Below are 21,389 nucleotides of genomic sequence, written 5' to 3'. Positions count from 1 at the left end.
TTCCGACCCGTCCGTTTGTGTCTATCTGTGTGTGGCTGTGTGCGCGCACTCCATGCACACCCACCTATCGGCCCACCGCAATAACCCCCAAACTGCAGAAAATCATCATTGGAATGTATGGAATATATATATTTTTTTTCACACTTATGGTGCTCTAAGCTTTACTGCAGAAAGCTATTCGAGTGCGACCCTTTTCTGCAACCATTAACATTTTTGATTAGCAAAGGTATCGACAATGTTTTCATTGTGATTGCAGTTTGCAACCGGTTACCGTAACATTTATTTTGTCACGCAATTACGTAACTCCGCTTACATGTAATCTGTTACTTCCCCATCCTATGGGTTTACATAATGGAGCATGTGATTGCGTAATAAAAGTAATCTCCCCAACACTCTTTCCTTGACCTCCTGCTGTGTCCCGTCGGCACACACCTCGCTCGCCCTTCAGTCGCCGACAGACGAGGAGTTTTATCTCAACAAAGCCCACAGGGAAGTTTATAGTCGGAGAAGAATGTCATTAGTCAAAGGAAATAAAGGGGCTGGGCTCTTTGTTCCATACATTGCATATATGGCCATTAGAAAAATGCAGCAGACATAACTTTGAGGTTAGGTAAGGCATGAATTGGGAACACGTGTAGGCCTACATGTTAGGAGGATACGCAGCAATTAGAGGGAGCATCAGTCCCAGGTGTGTTTATTTGATTGATGAGGACTTTTATTGGATTTACGTGCAAAAATGCATGCATCAAGCACACAAGATTACAAAGGGAGACATCGGTATGTATGTCTGTGTGTCAGTGTGTACACAGAGACATACAGACCCACACTGGTATAGTGAGGCCCTAGCTCTGATCCATAGCGTATTAGCGTTAGAAAGAGTTCTTGAGCTCCTTAACACTATGGGCCCTAAAATGTAGCTCTTAATCCCAGCTCATATTCCTTAATAAAGTGATACTGGCACCATCTTATGCGCAATTGGTATTATGCAAGTGGCACTGAACGCAAACACTTATGGTTTAAGAGTTGCCAGCATATTTAACGCATGGGGGAGTGTTCATATGTTAATTAAGGGGCCAACGCGGTGACATCAGGGGCATAGTTCCGCCAATTTAAAATGATCCCAATACGGAACTAAAACTTCCTATGATTGGCCGCTAGTTGCGCTGTTTTCCCCCCTGGCCGATCGCAAAAAGAATTGTTCTCCATTGGACCCCATTCATTTTCCCCTTTCGTTTTCTAACCTTAATTAACACTTTCATACATACTTTATGGTTCCTATCGCTAGTTAAAAATTGCCTTTCAATCACGATGATATGCGTTTTGTGAAAATAAGGTCCCATTTATGTTAAAATGTATGATAAAGTTGCGGGGGGCGTGGCCAACAAAACTGATACCAGCCGGCTGTGTTCTTCTTCGTGTGCTGTATTTCGGGAGGCTCCGACCACATTCTCCCATGTATCCCTGCGGTTTCACGTGACCGTTGGCAGCCAATAGCATCCTCTGGTGCCTTTACAATCTGTGATGGCAACACCCATGCCAAGGACCCAAAATGTGTCATTTGCGCTGCATAGAAACCTATGGCTTCGCTTTGTCCATATCTTTAATACAGTCTATGGGTGACATGCTATTATGAACCTTGACTTAAAGAGGTTACCTTTTAGAGGTGGTCAGACAAGGTTTTGGAGCACAAACAGAAATGTTTATTTGGTCATGGAGCGCGCCTCCTCAGTGGGATCCTCAGCAGCTCCATTTTACCAGCCGTGACTGTATTGTCTCCTTATTCATGCATGCTTGTGGCCATCAGGCCGATGTTTCGTTTTCGCTTGCTGTCTTTTGTACACAATACAGTCACGGCTGGTACCGGAAAGGAAAGTAGGTATCCAAAGGAGTATGGGGATTCTTTAATTAAACAAATCGTGTTGCTTCAAATGGATCTGTGCGTCCTGCGCGCTCAACAAATCCATTTTGACCACTTGACACTTGACATATCTCGGTCAATTCTGAACCGATTTTTTAAATAAAAAAATCCCCATATTACTTGGGAAGCATAATTTCCTTTCCGATACCAGCTGTGACTGTATTGTGTACAAAAGATAGCAAGCGAAATCGAAACATCGGTCGGTGATGGCCATGCATGCATGAAAGCACCCTACTCCAGTTGCTATCCATTCTCCAGTGGTCCGGGGACCTCCAGGGATCCTTGAGGGGGTTCCAGGTGGTCCAGCTAAATGATGGAGAGTTGGTAACCAAATGGACCCTTGTTGGATCTTTAACTCCTGTGAGCGTGAAATTAAACCAAATGCACTCGCATAATGTTGGGACATTACATGACACAGCTACGTGTGCGTAGTGCGTACACCCACCAACTTGTAATAATAACATGAGGACATGCTCTCCCACCCCCCAAAATAATAATTTCAATGAATGTACAGTATTAATCACCAAGCGCTACCACAGCTATGAGTGCAAAGGCTCAAGTGACATAACGTTAAGGAGAACACCTTCTAAGTTCTAACGCTATGGACCAGAGCTAAGTGAGTCCCCACACAAAGAGGGACACATAAAAACAGTACACAAAAGAATGCACAGCAGCACGGCTCATTTCAAACAAAATGTTTAATTGAGATGTTGTCGCAGAGATGTCATGAAAAGAAATGTCCTCTTCACTCTACACTACAGTATAAGCGCAGTTGTCTCTTAATCGTATTACTTGATACTGTTCTTACTAACAGTTACGGCACCAGTTACAAATAGATACAAAATCCTTTAAACGGCACAAAAGCAAATCAAAACAAAGACAAATTACAAAATGCTTTATCCATACCAAGATAAATGGGAATAGAGCGTAAGAAAATAAAGCTTCCATGATGAAATACTCGCAACAATTGCAACAATACATTTATTTAGTCAGTTTTCCCTATTGTTTAACGTAGCGTTTAGCAAAAAGCTTGACACTGCTCACAAACCCTGTTTTTGTACATTCTACATTGGGACAGATGCATAGGCAATGGGGTTGAGTCTAAAGTCTGATTTGCACTTCGTCAAAAGACTCACCGACAATAGCAGATCTAAAAGCTCACAAACGCATCGCATCGTGATGCACTGTGAGCTTGTAGATATGCCATTTCCGGTGAGCGCAGCACCATCATATGATGCAGTTCAAATTAAGCAGCCATGCATGGCAAAGTAGTGAATGTGAAACTTAATCTGGATTTGGGAAATGGGGTTTAGCGCACCGTGCTAACAGACAGAATTCTTAGCATAGAAGAACCCTTTCTTTTTCTCTCTCGTCCTTTATTCGCATGGTGTCGTCGGCAGCCACAAAATAACCTTAATGCAGAAACATAAACTTAACACTGCTTTCACTGTGAGGTCGAACCTTCTCAAGTCAAACCGCGCCTGAGCACACGCCCTCTGCTATTAAACTACACAGTAGCCACTGTAGAAGTCTCGGCTGAATTAGCTACTGCTGTGCTTTTGCTGTGGCTCCATAGAAAAGGTGAAAATGAAGTTGATGCTTTGCTGCCTTTTTTTGTTAACATGGTACGAGGAATGGCTTATCAACTAGTTGGCATTTTGTTACAACATACTACTGTAATTTGGTTCCACTGTATAACATTCAAGAACAAAATGTATGTAGAATATGCAATATAAACACATGAAGGGTTACTTCTACGATGGCCAACGCTGTAAGCCAGTGGTTATCAACCAGTGGTCCCCAGCTAAATGATGGAGTGGTAACCAAATGGACCCCTATTAGATCTTTAACTCTTGAGACTGTAAAAGTAAACCACTTACGCTCTCAAGAGTTAAATTATTGATAAATATCTGCATTACTTAATTTACAAGAATTCTACAGAATTATAGAATGTAGAAGTATTGTTATTTTGATCAACGTTTGCTTGTTATCTCTCCTATGGCACCACATCAATACAGCATGGAATTGTGGACAAAATCTTATCCAACGACAACCAAATATTCTATGTCTTGGGTCCGAGAGAATACATCAAATGGTGGTCCTGTGGCTCAAATGCCGAATAAATAATGGACCTTTTTATGAAAAGAGTTGAAAACCACTGCTGTAAGCCACAAAATATACTCTATTTTGAAGGGGTAAAAAGAAGAAAAAAAAGAAGAAAAGAAAAAAAAAAAGCGAACAAACTAAAACAATACTAACATAGTATAACTTCCAGCACTGTAAATCCAGTTAACATAAACAAAACAATCCATACATCAAAAACACATAAATCAAAAACAATATTCCATACGGCTAGGTGGGGTCTTATCGAACATCCACCAGGCCTCGTCATCCAGCATACCCTGACATTTAAAATAATAATAAAAAAAGCATTCATAGTCTGAATCCTGTTTGTTTTTCTTGGGGCTATCTCTCTCAACATTGCTGACATTTTGAAGGCACCCGTTGCCTTTTGAGTTTCTCAACAATAACGGGGGCTACTCTGTCTCAGTGTGTCTGGGTTGTTTCTGCAGTGCACTCTGGGCGACTCCTTCTCAGTGGTGGAAAGTAACTAAGTACATATACTCAAGTACTGTACTTAAGTACAATTTTGAGGTATTCTTTTTTTTACTTTACCGGAGTATTTCCAATTGTCAGTGCTTTTACTTCTACTCCACTACATCTCAGAGGAAACCTTTAGGTACATTTTGATTATTAAAAAACATGCATTTACCACTTCAGCCATTTGAAAATAGACGATCTACAAGCACACAATGCGCATTGTGAGCTTGTAGATCTGCTATTTTCAAAAAGATTTTTATACATTTGAAAACTTACTAAAACGTACTCATTCTGCACAATGAGTACTTTGCTACTTTTGGCACTTTTAAGTACATTTTGATAGCAATACCTTTGTACTTTTACTCAAGTATATTTTTTATTCCAGACTTTCACTTGTAACAGAGTATTTCTAAATTGCAGTATTGATACTTTTACGTACTTACTAAAATAAGCATGTACAGTACTTTTTCCACCACCGCTCTCTCTGCTCTCTCCTTCTCCGAGGGAGACTCTTTTCCTCTATTCCCAAGTCATGCATCACCAGACACATATAATTGGCCAGATACACTTGCAGCAGGCTCATAGAGAACCCACATAGACCTTTTGACAGTAAACCGCTGTAATACACTGTGCCTTTTTAAGGTTTTACGGGACCACAATAGCAGTTCAAAGGGGCAGCCAGTCAACATAGCAACACTCTCGCTCGTCGTCATGACTCGGTAATATTAAAGCGGAGCCAGCCTATGGTTACCTGCAACATGAGGGGCAAGCCCTTCGTTCTCCCTTCCAAGCATTCTTTCCATTCAAGCTCTCCCTTTCCTCTCCACCTCCCTGCCACCCCTCCCCTCCCTCCCCTCTCACTCTCCTTCTCTTCTCGAGGGTAATAAGAGAGTGCTAGAGTTCTCCTCGTCTGGGGCGGAAGGGCTGGAGCGCTTTCTCCAACTCCCTACTTCCTTCCAACAACAGCAGCCTTTAATCACACAATTAACCCCCAGGACTGACCTCAGCCTTGCCTAAAAATGTCTGCAGCTCTGCAGCACACTTAACTTCTTTCTCTTTTCACTCTGCCTTCTTGCAATTTCTGCTATAGGCTCTATTCTATGCACAGCAGCCATTTTGGAGAGAAATTAGGCCTCCTCCTTACTTCCCTCACTGGTGTTACCAATGATTCTAATGAAGGCTCTGTTCCATCTGGTGTAGCACAGTGGTTCTTAAACGTTTTGATTTCAAGGACCACCGTAACTCTGAGTGTGTACCAAATGGACCCGCACAGGTCCATTTGTACACTCTCACGAGTTACAGACCCATAAGGGGCCATTTGGAACCCCCTCAAGCACACTTTGAGACCCACTGGTGTAGCAGAGTGTTTCCAGTGAGCCAACATGCACAATATCAACACCATGACTCTGTTTTACCAGAATGGACCAGAGCCTTCATCAGTATTGGTAACACCTGTGAAGGAAGTGCTGTTCATATAGAGCTAATTCTTTCAAACTGCCGCATTTGCGCGAGAGGGATAACGCTACTAACAAACACTTCTTGAACTACAAATGTGAGGCCTCCCTTTCGTTTTGTCTTATCGATTAGACTATCCCTGCTACCACGACGAGTCCACATCCGTGAGAATGCTGCAACAGCAATCCCTTTCAAAACGTCAGAGAAATACAGTACATGGTAACCGTTGAATGATAAAGGCACTTCACAAGGCCTGCTCTGCTACTATATATAGTAATACAGATGATATGCTCTAATCTCAAGCATAATATCACATTCTAACCTGTATCATTCATTACATGAACTGACACGAGATGCCTCTATGTACAGCAAAGTACATATTGGGGGACACACACAAAACACACAGGCTCATGTATTAATTAGATAAATAAATAGTGTTAAGCCCATACAGCGAGTCCATGGAGAGGTTTAACAGAGTTATGGGATAATTTCATGATATGCAGAAGTGGACTCATGACCTGCGCTCCTGAGGCGTTTTTTTTATGTCCCATGTAACACCTCAGGGCTGCTAGTGTACAGAGTAGGACGCTTCTGTTGTTCAGGTGAGAGTTCACATGAGACAGGGTTCGAGTTAGGCGAGTCCTCTCGCCGGTGTTAAGGAAACGTAACCTAGTTTTAGCGAGAGTATATGGGCTAACGAGGGTCTTGTGGTGGTTCGGGTGTGTTTTACCGTACAGCAGTGGTTCTCAACCAGTGGTCCTTGAGGGGGTTCCAGGTGGTCCCCAGCTGAATGATGTTAAGTTGGCAACCAAATGGACCCTTAAAGATCTTTAACTCTTGAGAGTGTAAAATTAAGCCAAATGGACTCTATGCACTCTGAAGAGTTACATTATTTTAAACATCTGTGTTACTTACAATACTTAGAGAATGTAAAAGAATTGTTATTTTGATCAATGTTTGCCTGTTATCGCTCCTATGGCACCACATCAATACAGCATGGAATTGTGGGCGAAACCTTATCCAATGACAAAATATTCTATTATGTTTCGGGTCTGAGAGAATACATCTCATCAAACGGTGGTCCGTGGCTCAAATGCAAAATAAATAATGGGCCTTGGTATGAAAAGGGTTGAAAACCACTGCCGTACAGGAACACACAACGTGTGACATCCCGCCTTTGGATTGTGTCTCCTGACCCTGCCGTGTCGCATGTCATCTTCTCCTCTGTCCTTCACCGTACTGTCTAACAAAGCAAAGGGAATAACGTACAGAACCCAGCTTTCCTCTGTAGAAGATGTAAACATGTGAAGCAGCAGAGCCTGAAATGTTCAGGGGGGGAAACAATACTTCTCAGGTCACACTTCCAGTGACAATCCCATAATAAAAAAAGGCTCTAAACATGGAAATGAGTTTTGTGCTTATACATTTCGTTTGTATATGCTACGTTTAAACATAGTTCACGTTCAGGGTGTGGCCGAGTTTCCTTCACCTCTCTTCAATCCACGTGTGTCTGTATGTGCGTGCGTGCGTCCACCGCTGTCCCAGCACGTCACGAATCACTAAGTCTCCCTCATCGTACAGCTGATGTCCAGCGCCTTCTGATAGACCTGGGTCACGTCGTCCATGTCCCCCAGCAGGGAGAAGCTCCCGTTGTCCCCAGGCGAGCAGGGGGACGGCTGGCTCACCTTCCCCCCGTGGAGAGTCCCCGGAGGGGCCTGCAGCCCCCTGAAGCCTGCCAGCTGGAGCAGGTCCTCTGCCGACACGCAGGCCCTGATGTTGGGCTGGGGCGCGCTGGGAGGCCAGTCCGAGCCCGTGGACAGGCTCATCTCCTCGGAGACGAGGCCAGAAGGCCGCGACTGGCTGCGAGAGAGACCCGAGTCACAGCCGCCGGCGCTCCCCAACTCGCCGTGGAACGACGTAGAAGGCGGAAGGTGTCCTCCTCCGTCTCGCCCGCCGTGCACAGACGAGGAGAACTTCCCGTTGCGTTTCAAGATTCCCTTTCTCCCTGAGGTCCTCTTTGTCGGCGAGCTGGCCGGCGGGGCCACGAGAACGGCGCTGCTGCTGCACCCTAGCAGGTCGGAGGACTCGCTGCGCTCGGGCGACGAGTAGTAGCCGGACTCTCTCTGCTGCTGCGGTTGTTGTTGCTGCTGGCTGTTCTTCAGGATTCCCTTCTTGGGCAGGACGGGAACCATCTTAGCCGGTGAGCCGCCCAGGCACACCTGGTCTTCGTCCTCGTCCTCTTCTTCGACTCTACCTCCCCCGACCATGAAGGTCACACCTCCGTCCTGGAAGTGCAGGGAGCGCCGGAGCTCCAGCTCCCCCACGCTCTGAGACCTCTGGTCGGAGGTGCGCGTCTTCAGGATCCCCTTGGGCCTCTTCAGGCCTTGCTTGTCCTCCCCCGTCGAGCCGACGTGGCGCCCTCCTCCTACGCCCTCGTTCTCCTTCATGGCTTTCTTCAGGCCTCTCCGGCCCGCGTGGGGTTCCGTTTTCTCTGCCCTCGTGGTTTTGCCGGTGTCCCCCCCGCCGCCGCCGCCCGTGCGGTTATGCCAGTCGATGAAGCGTGCCAGCATGGGGGAGCCCTGGCTCTGCTGGCTCTGGCAGTCGCACACGGTGCTCTTCCAGCCCCAGTTCACCCACCAGTGGTTGGCAATGTCCTCCACGGTGGCACGCCGCTCCGGGTTCACCATCAGCATCCAGCGGATCAGGCCGCGTGCATCTGGAAAGCCGGAAAGACAAGGATTTGAGTTACTTAAGCCATCAAGACCTCAGGCCAATTGTAACGTGTTTTTTTATGTTTATTTGACAGGGAATGCCTTCTAAGTCAGTGGTTCTCAAACCTTTTTGTCTGAGGTTGTCAGATTTATATATATATATATATATATATATATAATATATATATATATATATATGTGCCAGGGGGCCCCAGAATACAAGATTTGTGTTCTTTAGGGGATAAAACAGCAGAGAAAAGGGCCACCAACTTCTGCTGTGCAGTTTGTTTTAAAGTGTGTTCTTTCCCCGCAGTTCAAGCCACTACATTGAATAAAGACTTGTCACCAGACATATTGGTAGGCAAAGATCTCCCTATAGTCTGGTGACTCTAGGGTTCACCAAACATTCTTGGACCTAAATTAAACATCATCAAACACTGCCAGGGGAGTGATGGCTTTAGCCACATAAGACAAAGATGGCCATTGTTTTTTTCTTCTTGTGAGTGGAAGTGTGCATTTAGAGGTTGGGGATTACTGTGACTTTTCAGGCTGTTTCACTTAAGGCAGTTGCGTAATTCTGTTAAATACGCTACTGAGTTCTGTTACAATAGCTCTCTCTCTCTCTCGCTCTCTTTTTTTTTTTGCTTCTGAGAAACCCCAGAAAAGGAATTTGTCTCAGTCATGTACAGAGAGAGAGAGAGAGAGAGAGAGAGAGAGAGAGAGAGAGAGAGAGAGAGAGAGAGAGAGAGAGATTTGTTTAAAACAAACAAATAACCCATCTAAGAAATGCCATAAATTCACAGGCAAACGTCCAATTTCTCTTTTGGATCTCGAGCTAAAATGTTTGGGAAGCACCGGTCTACAGTGGGCACGAAGCAACAGCGAGCATGCTCGGCAGCAGAGGCGTCAATTGGGTATGGCAGCTGCCATACCTTGCTACAGGGGGGGGGGGAAATTACTTCTTAAAATAAATGCATCATGCCTGTTGCTAAGGCGCGTGCAAGACACCAGTTATGTTGCCATACCTTAGCTTCTGCTGAACTGACGCCACTGCTCGGCAGCTTACCTGATGACTGTGTGGGTTCTCTGTACTCCCCGTTGCTGATCTGTCGTATGAGTTTGACGTGGTCGCCTCCATCAAACGGCATGGCCCCGTACACCAGCGTGTACAACAGCACCCCCAGTGCCCAGCTGTCCACCTGCACAACACAACAACAACACAGGCACAGGCTACTGTGAGGAGCAAATCTTTGCTAAAAAGGTAACAAAAAACAAACAAACAGCAGATTATCAAATTATTGACTTAGGAATGCGACTAAAAGAAAGTCTCCACGGTGTGAGTAATGGATAGGAGAAAAAAAAGTAATTTTGGGGGTAAACTATCCCTTTAATGTTGTTCCAAATAACAACAAGTTCTAAATATGTTCCATTAATTGTAATCCCACAGGGCATCAGATCCAGCTATATCGGCACTGTGAAAGACCGGCCCTCCGTGAAATAGTCCAACATTACTGTCAGCACTTTGGAGGGACGATAACGAACTGAGATCTATTTCGAGGCATTCAGAGGGTCTCTGCTTGTCTTGGCAGAAACAGGCGATTGCAGTCGCGTTTTGTTTGTTGTTTCACCGCAAGTATTTTCGCCCTCCTGCTGAGGCCAGCCAAATGGCGAGAGGCCTTATCGCTTTTACACAGTACCATGCAGGTTAATTAGGCTGTCTATTGAGCTATAACCATTGCAGTTTATAGAGTAGCTTCAAAGCCACCAGAAAAAGGGCCAATATCTTATCTTCTCCCTGTCATCTTTGGATTGCTCTCCAGCTTGTGTTTCTGACATGATTGAAGTGGCTCGTGTAATCTTCTGGCGAGGTGATGTGAGTGACGCTACGTTCTGCAACTGATTAGCAGCATACATACACACAGTCAAATCTGGAGCATTCATATAACTCATGTGTATGTGTGCAGTGTTTTTCCATCGCATTCTATCGAACACGTTCATTCTGACGTCCGTGAACGGTGCTCGTCGGCCCGTTTGTGCGGCGGTCCGCGGTCGTCTGTCCTCTCGTCTTTCTTTACATTCACATGCTCCAATAGCACCCAGCTTCTCTTCACATGAAGCGCTCGCTGTGTGTGAGTCTCCTCCTCGTTAAGTCGTCGCCAAAGTAAAACATGTGTATACTTGGTCGTATGATGTGTGTTGCATGCCGAAAATAGCAGATCTGCAAGCTCACAATGCGTCGCATCCACGAGGCGACGTGAGCTTGTAGATCAGCAACTGTATTTTAACCAACGCGGAAAACATGCAGATGTGCGCGACAGTTCGAAACTTCTGCCTTCACAATAAGGGCGCAGGAAGTCTGGGCACCTAAATATTGTGGGCACCTCAATGATAAGTTGGATGAAATAATTGGTGTGTGTGATTCTATGGGTTATGTCAATACTTTTGACAAATAATAGCTTGCAGCAACGTCTAAAAAAATAAATACATTTGAATAGCCTGAATAGTATAAAAAAAAATATGGTTAAAAAATAACTAAAAATAACTAAGTTAGTTCATTTGGGGGAACCATGAACTTTAGTTCAAAATGTGGAATTATGAAATGAACTAGTTCATTTTAGAAGTTTTGAACTTGAACTTGAACTTTCCCAACACTGCCTATCCGCATGAAAATAATTTACACAATACTGATGACAGTGCTGTCAAAAAAGTCCATAAAGCTCAAGCTATCTGAGAAATGTATGAAAAGGTTTCCTCTTTTGATAAAATATGTAGTTGGGGTCCATGCTTCATCTCTCTCGCCTTGGCCTGAAAATAAATAAATAAATAAAAAATCAAACCTCGGTTCGAAGTGGAGCGGTGAATTTGAGCAGCTGTACCCTATGTGAGTGAGTGAGTGAGTGTAAACTGTGCCTGTGAGTGAGTGGTGAGTGTGCCTGGCCTGCACAAAACAGCGCCCCTCCTTTAACTAGTGTGTTGTGTGTGGCCACTCAAGGTATTGCCCAGGCTACGGACACGGCCGGCCAGCCAGCCAGCCACCCAGCCAGCCACCCAGCCAGCCACCCAGCCACATACCCACGGATATACCTGTTCATTGGGAGCGCTTTCACCGCTCCAAAAAATAAACATTGAAGACCTCTCTGTAAATAATTGACCTGCAATGGGCCACTTTCAGAGTTACACAAATACTCTGGATTTAGCTGCGTGAGACTTTTTTCTCTGACAGGCATCAGATGGCTGTGATACCCTGCAGGAATCACTCCTTGAAATCACAACTCAGAAACAATGGGTGATTAACCTGCTGCCTTGACTTGCTAACCTGGGAAATAAATTGTGTGTGTGTGTGTGTGTGTGTTACTTATGTAAGATTCACAGTCAGGGTGGGGTCGTACTGTAGCTAATGAGACATAGAATAACAGCGAGTGGGAACGGTGATATCTTAGAAACACACTCATGATCCTGTGTGTGTGTGTGTGTGTGTGTGTGTGTGTGTGTGTGTGTGTGTGTGTGTGTGTGTGTGTGTGTGTGCGTGTGCGTGCGTGCGTGTGCGTGTGTTTGGTCCGGCGGGGAGGCCTGAGGTGCTGACTGTTGGCTCTGTCATGCTATAAAAATCCAGCCCTAGACTAACAGTTGTTTCAGGAAACCGGTGAGAGGTCTGGCGGTACCCCTGCTGTGTGTGTGTGTGTGTGTGTGTGTGTGTGTGTGTGTGTGTGTGTGTGTGAGAGAGAGAGAGAGAGAGAGAGGGAGGGAGAGAGAGAGAGAGAGAGAGAGAGAGAGTGACCAGGCAACCAAGGAATGGAAGCCAACTTCCTCCTAGGACAATGTGTTCGCTGAAAGGTTTGGACTACGCACACGCACACACGCACACACACACACACACACACACACACACACACACACACACACACACACACACACACACACACACACACACACACACACACACACTACAGCCAGAGTTCTCTCCTGTTGTCTTGGGAAATTGTCCCCTCCATCAGTTACATAGAAGTGAGTCTGGGAATTTCCTTTAAGTTTCTGGCATCTCCGGATTTTCATCTTTAATCACCGTTACTATTTTCAGACGTCGTGCACAGGGCAGGCAAACGTTGGCCAATCGAGCCGAGCAAAGAAAAAGAAAAAAAAAAAAAAGAAAAGAAACGCGGCCTCCTCCAGAATGAGACCGTGTGGTTTTTGGGAAACTGATAGTTATTTCGGAGCTCCGGTTCCCTAATGAAGTGTTCTAGTTTCCAGGCCTCATTTAGTCATTAATCTAGATTAGAAAGAACCAACACTGTTATGTAACATGTCTGCCATTCCACCCCGAAACCCAGAAAGATCCCCGTCCTGTATATAGATTGCAAGCGAAGGTTGGCCCAAAAAAAGAAACGCAGCATCAATGTATCCGTTTGTGACGCTGAGAGTGTACAATTGTAACCAAATGGACCTGTAATATTTGTGCACTCTGAGTTGAGCCACATGCACCCTAGCGTCTGGGGCAAATATTCTGGGAAAGCAGTTGATCTACAAGCTCTCATACTAGTGGTTACATTTAGGGGGTTAGGGTTAGAGTTTTTCCTATTTTACACTTAGTTGTGCTGCGATGTCACCCACCGAAGAATACTCGCATTGCGACGTGTTGTGAGCTTGTAGATTGTCTATTCTTTGCAAAGAAAATTTGTGTAGAAAGGAGAAGGTATAGACCATGTTTAGAGCCCTGGTGAACCCCGGTCAAATACATATTTAAAGATGCATTTCACATATCCAAAGTGTGGTTCAATTCTCTGAAAAACAAATCTCTGATCAATAAAACGACATGCTAAAAAAATGTCAACCCCTCATGAATGTAAGCCATTTTACCATGAGAGGGAGTGGTTTGTTGGCTGATTTACCACTGTTTCAGGGTTGTGGCTCGAATGGTAAATTGATTTTCTACCACTTCTACCATATAAATGAAAGAAAACACAGTTGTAACTTGCAAGGTTATTTAGTTACAATCATTAATTGTTTCAGAATACAAATAGCGGGCGGGTTCCATGAGCCAACTCAAGGTTGTTGACTGATTTACCACTGTTTTAAGCCAATCAGAATCCAGTATCTGAAAATGTGACCACAAAAAGTGGTAGAAATACTAATATGCCACGTCCCTGATATCAACTTGCAGTTTCACAGAGAGGGCGGTTTTGGGGGGGTAAAAATCCATTAGACACCTTTAGAGAACAGCAGAATGCTAAAAACCACCAGGACCTTCATAGATATGTTTCAAAAACATAGTGTAGTCGTATTGTACCTCAGGGCCATGGTAGGGTCTTCCATTGACGATCTCCGGGGAAGCGTAGAGCGGACTGCCACAAAACGTCTGCAGAAGTTTGTCTTTATGATACAGGTTCGATAGGCCGAAGTCAGCGATCTGCCAGAGGTACAATATGAGATTAACAAGCTTGTATAGGACAAATATTTAAAAAAGAAATCATACTCTAGCATAGCTAAATAGAATAAATGAATACATAAATAATTTCAATTTTATTAGAGTGTGGAAAAGGGGGAAAAGGAGAGAGAGAACCCGAGCAGATACCTCACGGTACGAGGCCCCCACCCTGAGTAAGCAATTTGCGACAATGGATAAATAAAGGCATTGTAGTTCCAGGGTCCAAAATATTAATTAAAATGCATCATTTGGCTATGGATATTCTGTATAGCACATGTTTAAGACCAAAATGTATTAAAAGAGCACTTCACCCATGTTCAACCTATCTTCAAATAAATTATCTTTACTAATTATGCTCATTAGAAGATGTCACTGTCAACTGACTCTGTGTCTCAGAGTACAGGGCCCGTTTCTACACTCTCAAGAGTTAAAACTTTTCTTTTTTCTTGGAGTTGAGACCCCACCTTTATGTTGCAGTTTTCATCCAGCAGGACATTTTCCAGTTTCAGATCCCGGTGGACCACGCCGTTCTACAAAACAAGACCAAAAAGAGGACACAGACGTAAGTGCACACACCCACAGGCACCAACTAAACACCCATCAACAGCATCAGCTACTGTACAACCCAAATACTAGGTGTCTAGTTTTGTGTACTGAATAGCAATAACCTTTTGAATGCATTATGGTAATCCAGTACAATACCATGAAATAGTGGAGGTGGAATGCCCTGTATTCAAACTTTACTTGAGCAAAAGTACAAAAGTATTGGCAACAAAATATGCTTGCAGCACCAAACGTAATTTTAAGTACTCATCATTATTGGATTGTAAGTAATGCATCCATGCGTTTATCACTTGTTGCACAATGTTGAAAGCTGGGAAAACTGGTTTAATTAAATTAATGTGCTTCTGGGTAGCTTAAGCTATAAGACTGCATCATCATTTATTAGATAACCACGTGAACCCTGGCGTTGCTGGGTCGGAAATAGACAATACATAAGGTCACAATGTGTCAAAAGTCACAATGTGACCTGTTCTTGTAGATCACCAATGTGTGAAGAGGAGGAGAGGAGAAGAATTAGGGGTCCTGGTATAGAGCTCTGGGAGAAGTAACTATGTATGTAAAACATACATTAGCCACTTAGGCTAATGTATGTTTTGTATTAATAATCTAAATCTGCTAAGTGACAAGTAACTAAGCTGTCAAATGTTTGTAGCGGACAGTATTTGCCTCCGAGATAGCTTATATAGTTGAATATACTGTAAGTGTACTTAAGTACAGTATTTAAGTAAATTAAATAAAAAAAGATCTGCCACTGGTCGGTTATGCTGTGTTGTCGCTGCACCATACACACATCAAAATCACTTGTAACTGAACCCCATACTGAGCAAGCAAACGTGTCATCACACACACTCACACACACACACACACACACACACACACACACACTCACACACCATTCCCGTTTGTTGTGCTCCGCTCCGCTGGCTGGTGAGCTCATCCTCGTTTCAAGTGCCATGTGGTCTGTGTGAAGACGCGAGCGTCTTTTAATTATGCACAATGATAAAAACATGCTCATCCAGGCCGTCTTGACGGTCTTGAATGTGCACATGTGGGACACAGGAGCCCAGGATGTGACCTCACCGGGGTATTTTCTTTGTTAAACCCGATAAACCACATTTAGCGCATTGGGGATTTCACAGTTTCCTTTTCTTTTCTTTTTTTTCCTAAGGAAGAGCCACTTGTTTGAAGAGACATGAGGCTCTCTAATGCGTCACACAAGTCGTCACTTTCCTTGCCAATCTTCAGGAAGCAATTTAAAAAAGATATCTTATCTCATCTACGCTGTAGTCAATGATGTGTAATCTTACATGAGTGTCTTTATCTTCTTCATTGTATTGCTGGTGCCCTTCTAACCTTGAATTGTTCTTGTAATTGTTGTTCTTACTGAAAGTTCAATCCATGCTATGTAATGATCTCTTCCATTGAAGGAGCACTTCAGCCATTTACAACCTTATTTATCTTCATATAATTGGTCCTCACTGATACTCATTATAAGATGGCCCAATTTCCGTCTACTCACTCTAGGGGTCTCATTGGTGGGCTATGGACAGTTCAGAAACCTATAGTTCCATTTGTATAGTCTCAGTGTTACCGACTTGTGATGGTGCATTTGCACTACAGCTTTGTAGCTGGAGTTGTAAGTCAGCTCAACTTGGATTGTAGAGATTTGTATATTTTGTCGGGCGTCGCTTTGCGTCTTAATGTCGCTGGCTTCCATTGAAGATGAATGTTAGCCTGTAGCGTGTTGTAGTTGCTAGTGTGGATGCACCATCCATGTTAGCGACATCAGCGATGTCCCTAACATCCCTAACGCAGCTTCCTCCCCTTCTCTTTCATTCAGCAAGTGTCTGTCTCGGCCTGGTAGGGACGCCATGATGACATCATCTGCACCACACAGCAGTGACATCAACATCATAGGACCACCGCTGCTGGCCGGCCCAGCTGCGAGGAAACCCAGCCCCGTTGTACGAAACACTACAGGGCACAGAGAGTGAGGAGGATGGGTGTGTGTGTGTGTGTGTGTGTGTGTGTGTGTGTGTGTGTGTGTGTGTGTGTGTGTGTGTGTGTGTGTGTGTGTGTGTGTGTGTGAGAGAGAGAGAGACAGGCGGGAGAGAGGATGACCAATGGGGAAGGAAAGGGCGGGAGGCGGTGTGTGGGCGAAGAAGACGAGGTGTTGAATGAAGGAAGGGGGGAGGAGGGGGAGGGGAGGTGAGGAGGTTGACATACAGGAAGTAGACGGATGAGGTGAGAGGGGTGCAGGACACCACTTCCCCTCCACGCCATGAAGTAACGCTTGCACTAAAATGTTTCCGTCAATCCATCTAACCCTCCCTCCAGCAATCCATCCATTCTTCCATCCATGCATTCTGCGTTCTGTCCAGTGGACGACAGTAACGAAGTACCATACTCGAGTACATTCTTTTTTTAGAATCTGTACTTTACCTAAGTATTTGCGTCTTTGGACTTTCACTCCATTGCATTTCAAAGACCAAAATATAATGTACTACTTGACCACATTTCCAGGAAGGGAAAAGCGACATTATGAATTAACTTAAGCCCTGTTTGTCTAATATTATTGCATTTTATTTTCTTGTTTTGGAGGGAAATGTCAGAAGTTGAAGCAATGCATTGATATTGCAAAAGGAAAATGTACTCTCATACATAAATATTTGTAATCCATCATCAGTCTCTTCATCCATCATCAATCTCTCCATCCATCCATCCATCCATCCATCCATCCATCTCCTGTGCGTCCTCAGACTAGGGCTTTACCTTGTGACAGTGATGGACCGCAGACACAATCTGCCTGAAGAAGTGTCGCGTCTCTCTCTCGCTTAGGCGCCGTCTCTCGCTGATGTAGTCGTACAGCTCCCCCTTGCTGGCGTACTCCATCACGATCACGATCTTGTCCTTGTTCTCAAACACTGGCAGCAGAGAGAGAGAGAGAGAGAGAGAGAGAGAGAGAGAGAGAGAGAGAGAGAGAGAGAGAGAGAGAGAGAGAGAGAGACCGGTCAGCTCAAGCCCATGTCTGATGTGCTTTGACTTCAAATCAATGTCACAATAATTTAAAAACTTTTGTCCTGATTACAATAAAATTGTGAAAAGAGCAGATCTACTAGCTCACAGCGTGACGTGATGAAACATGAGCTTCTCTCAATACATGAGCAATATTAAGTCGGTTATTTGTTCTAAATATATATATTTTTTCTCTATATACTGTCTGTTAGCCCCTCATTATAACTACAAACATGACGCACACACCTGTGGAGAGAGAGGTTCCAAATCATATAACGCATCACGTGTTAAATTATCTCTGAAAGTACAATAGTTAAATTAACACTCGAGATGTAACACAAAAAAGTACTCTCCTGATATTCAGGTCATTGGAGTCATAATATGCAGCTGTCCCACATACGATAGCTACAGGTCTACTTTTGTGACGACGTGGGTTTCAAATCCAGCTGAGTTTGGTATCACCACTTCTCTCCAGCCATCTGTTTCCCTCGCACTCTTGTGCTCTATCTTTGGCTAATGCCCTAATAGTGTTTAAATGGCAGCCGAAATTCGCCCTGTGGAATGTTTTGATGCATTGAAGACACTGCCTTTCACCATTTTCATACAGCAGTGGTTCTCATACATTTTCATGCCATGGACCCTCAAATAGATATGCAATTTTGGACACTGACCTCCAAAAAAGGCTTTGTGCCAAAAGGTTTTAGATCAGTCCATTATTGCAGCACCTCACAGCAGAGGTCAGGTCACAGTAGCAATTTGAAGCACATTGTGAAATCTACTCAGTTTCCACCGCATACTAGGGATGGGACGATATGAAAATGTCATATCACGATTATTGTGACAAAAGAAATCGTGATTTACAATATTATCGCGATAATCAAAATCCTTTATCCTGGGGCAGAACATTTGCCAAAAAACAGCAGATCTACAAGTTCACAACCCGTCGCATTGTGACGCGTTGTGAACTTGTAGATCGGCTGTTTTTTGGCAAAGACATTGGATAGAGAGTGGAAAAAAAGACTGTATCAAGTACGTATATTATATATACAGTAAGTACCTTTTGCCAATTATAGAGGGTTTAAATGGTACCAGATATGCAGCTCGGCAAATAAAAGCTGAATTGAACCCAGTGCATGATGGAGGACGATATCACGATAAATGTAATCTCCACGATACGATTATCATGTACCTGAACTAGTAGACATCAGTTAAGAAGCCGTACTCGACCCTAATCTTTCTCCCAGGGTCTGCCAAGTCTGCTTTCCCTTCCCCGTGTGTTCATGGCACAGTGTCCATCAACAACTGTCTGGGTGAAGGAGACGCAATCTCGCTGCTTCCCTCCATTCTACTGTCACAATGTTTACATCCTGCATCCTACCAAACCACCGCAGTTTATCATCGTGCGGAGACATTTGGCAAACCGTGGCTCAGCAGCATCTTAACACATCCCTCCAACCCCCCCCCCCCCCCCCCCCCCCCACACACACACACACACACACACACACACACACACGCACTCACACAAGCACACTCGCACACCGCAAGCTATCTTCATAAAGTATAAACATTAGGAGATTGCAGGCTGAGGTCCTTTAGTATCCAATTCAACTTCTTGAAGTTGAGGTTACATTCAGCCCCACAGATAAATATTGTGAAAATAGCTGATCTAGCTTATAGATCGGCAGAGCCGATACCAATAAAAGCCGATTATCTGCATTATCGGCCAATCGAGCTTATAGATCGGCAGAGCCGATACCAATAAAAGCCGATTATCGGCATTATCGGCCAATCGCGATCACTCACCGATCAATCGACACATCTCTAGTTTTAATGGGTTAAGGTCAAATGAGGTTTAACTAAACGATCCAAGCGCCAGCCAGGCAGCAGTAACCACTAAAAAAAGCCCCCCCCCTCCCCACCCCCCGAAAAATAGAAAAAAGACCCCCCCTCCCCCTCTCTCTCTGTCACAGCTATAAGTAGTAAGGCATGGCCAGAACACACAGCAGGAACAGTTTATTGGAGGGCACACCGACCCGTTGGGTCGAGACTTTATGAGGTGTCTATGAGGTTCTGTGGCTGCTTCTGGAGCCGCGCCAAACCACAACAAATAAACACGGCTGTTACAAGCCCTCGCTCTGTCTTCAGTGCAGTCAGCTGATGTCATGCACTGCACCGACGGAAACACTGTGTACTATATGCAGCATGCACACATCTTGATTGACTTTCCTGTGTGTGTGCGTGTGTGTGTGTGTGTGTGTGTGTGTGTGTGTGTGTGTGTGTGTGTGTGTGTGTGTGTGTGTGTGTGTGTGTGTGTGTGTGTGTGTGTGTGTAATGTGTCCTTGTATCTATGTTCCCTTGTTGCTATGCTAATGATAAACAACATATGCGAGATGTCAAGGAGGGTGATAGTGGAGATGGTCTATGAGCATCATCATCTCTAGTTTCCACACACGCGCACGCGCACGCGCACACACACACACACACACACACACACACACACACACACACACACACACACACACACACACACACACACACACACACACACACAAACACAGAGAGATGGACAGACAGATACCTTCAAATATAGAGATGATGTGGGGGTGTCGTAAGGCTGACATAATCTCTATCTCTCTCCTGATGTGAACCATGTCCTGCTCATCTTTGATCTTCTCCTTCCTGATGGACTTGATGGCCACCTGAAGGAAACATAGCAAGGAAAAGGAAAGGAAAGGAAAGGAAAGGAAAGGAAAGGAAAGGAAAGGAAAGGAACACTGTAAATGTACTCTTGTAAAGCCTAATTCAAGTCTGTACATTTAGAACCCACTCAAGGAACCCTGAGGGTGCCTGGACCTCACCTTTTGAGAACAACTGACTCAAGCCCTACCGGTTACACTTCGTTGTACGGTGCAGCGCTGTATGCAACGCGTTGTGAACTTGTAGATCAGCTATTTTCGCTGTTTCTGAATTCTTTAAATGCCTAAAATAGGGGTGTCCGTGGCCAAAAGTGGTTAATGAAAAATCTATCTATGCAAGTTAAGACTCAGGAATCAAATTTCACTTCATCCTGGTTAACAGTGTCAATACTAGACACCACCAGCCTGTTTGGGTCCTGACGACATCAACCATGGGATCAATAAAAGATAAATGTAAAGGGTACGGAGTATTGACCGGGATGATGTGGCCTCTCTGGTGCCGTGTCGTGGGGGTCAAAAAAGGTCAAAGGGTCTATCTTTCATCACAGCAAGCACCTGAATCTAAGGTCTATGGGATTGTAATTTACATTAATTAGATTGCATTACTGTCTCGTTTAGCATTTAGATAATCAATCTGATCTACGTGGATCCTAGCCTGGGGGTGCGAACACTTAGGAGATCCACAATGCCCTGCAATGAGTTGTGAGCTTGTACATCTACTTTTTTCAGCAAAGAGATTTAGTAGAGGGCAAAAGATTTGGATAATATGGTGAATAATAATTACGGTGGATATATTGTATGTACCCAGATTTTCATTAGCTGAATTGATGCTACATAAACTTTAACAGCATTAAAACCTGGCTTTAAGAAAATGCAGATCTGCAAGCTTGGCAAGTATACAGCGCTTACATGGTTAAGCATTACAGCCGCACAATATCCCACAGTTGCTTTCCTCACTGGCAGTAACTTGTTATATTGTGTCTGCATCCTCTTATTCTGCTTTTAAA

The 21,389-nt window shown here is 44.3% G+C and overlaps 1 protein-coding gene across 1 annotated transcript in view; it reads right to left on the bottom strand.

Moving 5' to 3' along the window:
* Nucleotides 1–7,533: 7,533 nt before the first annotated feature.
* LOC308308869 (NUAK family SNF1-like kinase 1) overlaps nt 7,534–21,389 on the bottom strand; it is a gene marked incomplete at both ends in the record, with an annotated part of 19,546 nt that continues 5,690 nt past the window's right edge. The window contains 6 exons of the mRNA XM_080754328.1: nt 7,534–8,690; nt 9,752–9,884; nt 13,970–14,089; nt 14,572–14,637; nt 17,444–17,595; nt 20,265–20,385. Coding sequence (XP_080610454.1) covers nt 7,534–8,690; nt 9,752–9,884; nt 13,970–14,089; nt 14,572–14,637; nt 17,444–17,595; nt 20,265–20,385 — 1,749 coding nt within the window. The remainder of the gene's footprint in view (nt 8,691–9,751; nt 9,885–13,969; nt 14,090–14,571; nt 14,638–17,443; nt 17,596–20,264; nt 20,386–21,389) is intronic.

Source organism: Nannobrachium achirus, assembly GCF_963921795.1.
Source record: "Nannobrachium achirus genome assembly, chromosome: 23".
Lineage (NCBI taxonomy): Eukaryota > Metazoa > Chordata > Actinopteri > Myctophiformes > Myctophidae > Nannobrachium > Nannobrachium achirus.
Note: the sequence above shows the minus strand (reverse complement) of the source record. Positions and strands in the feature narration are given on the sequence as shown.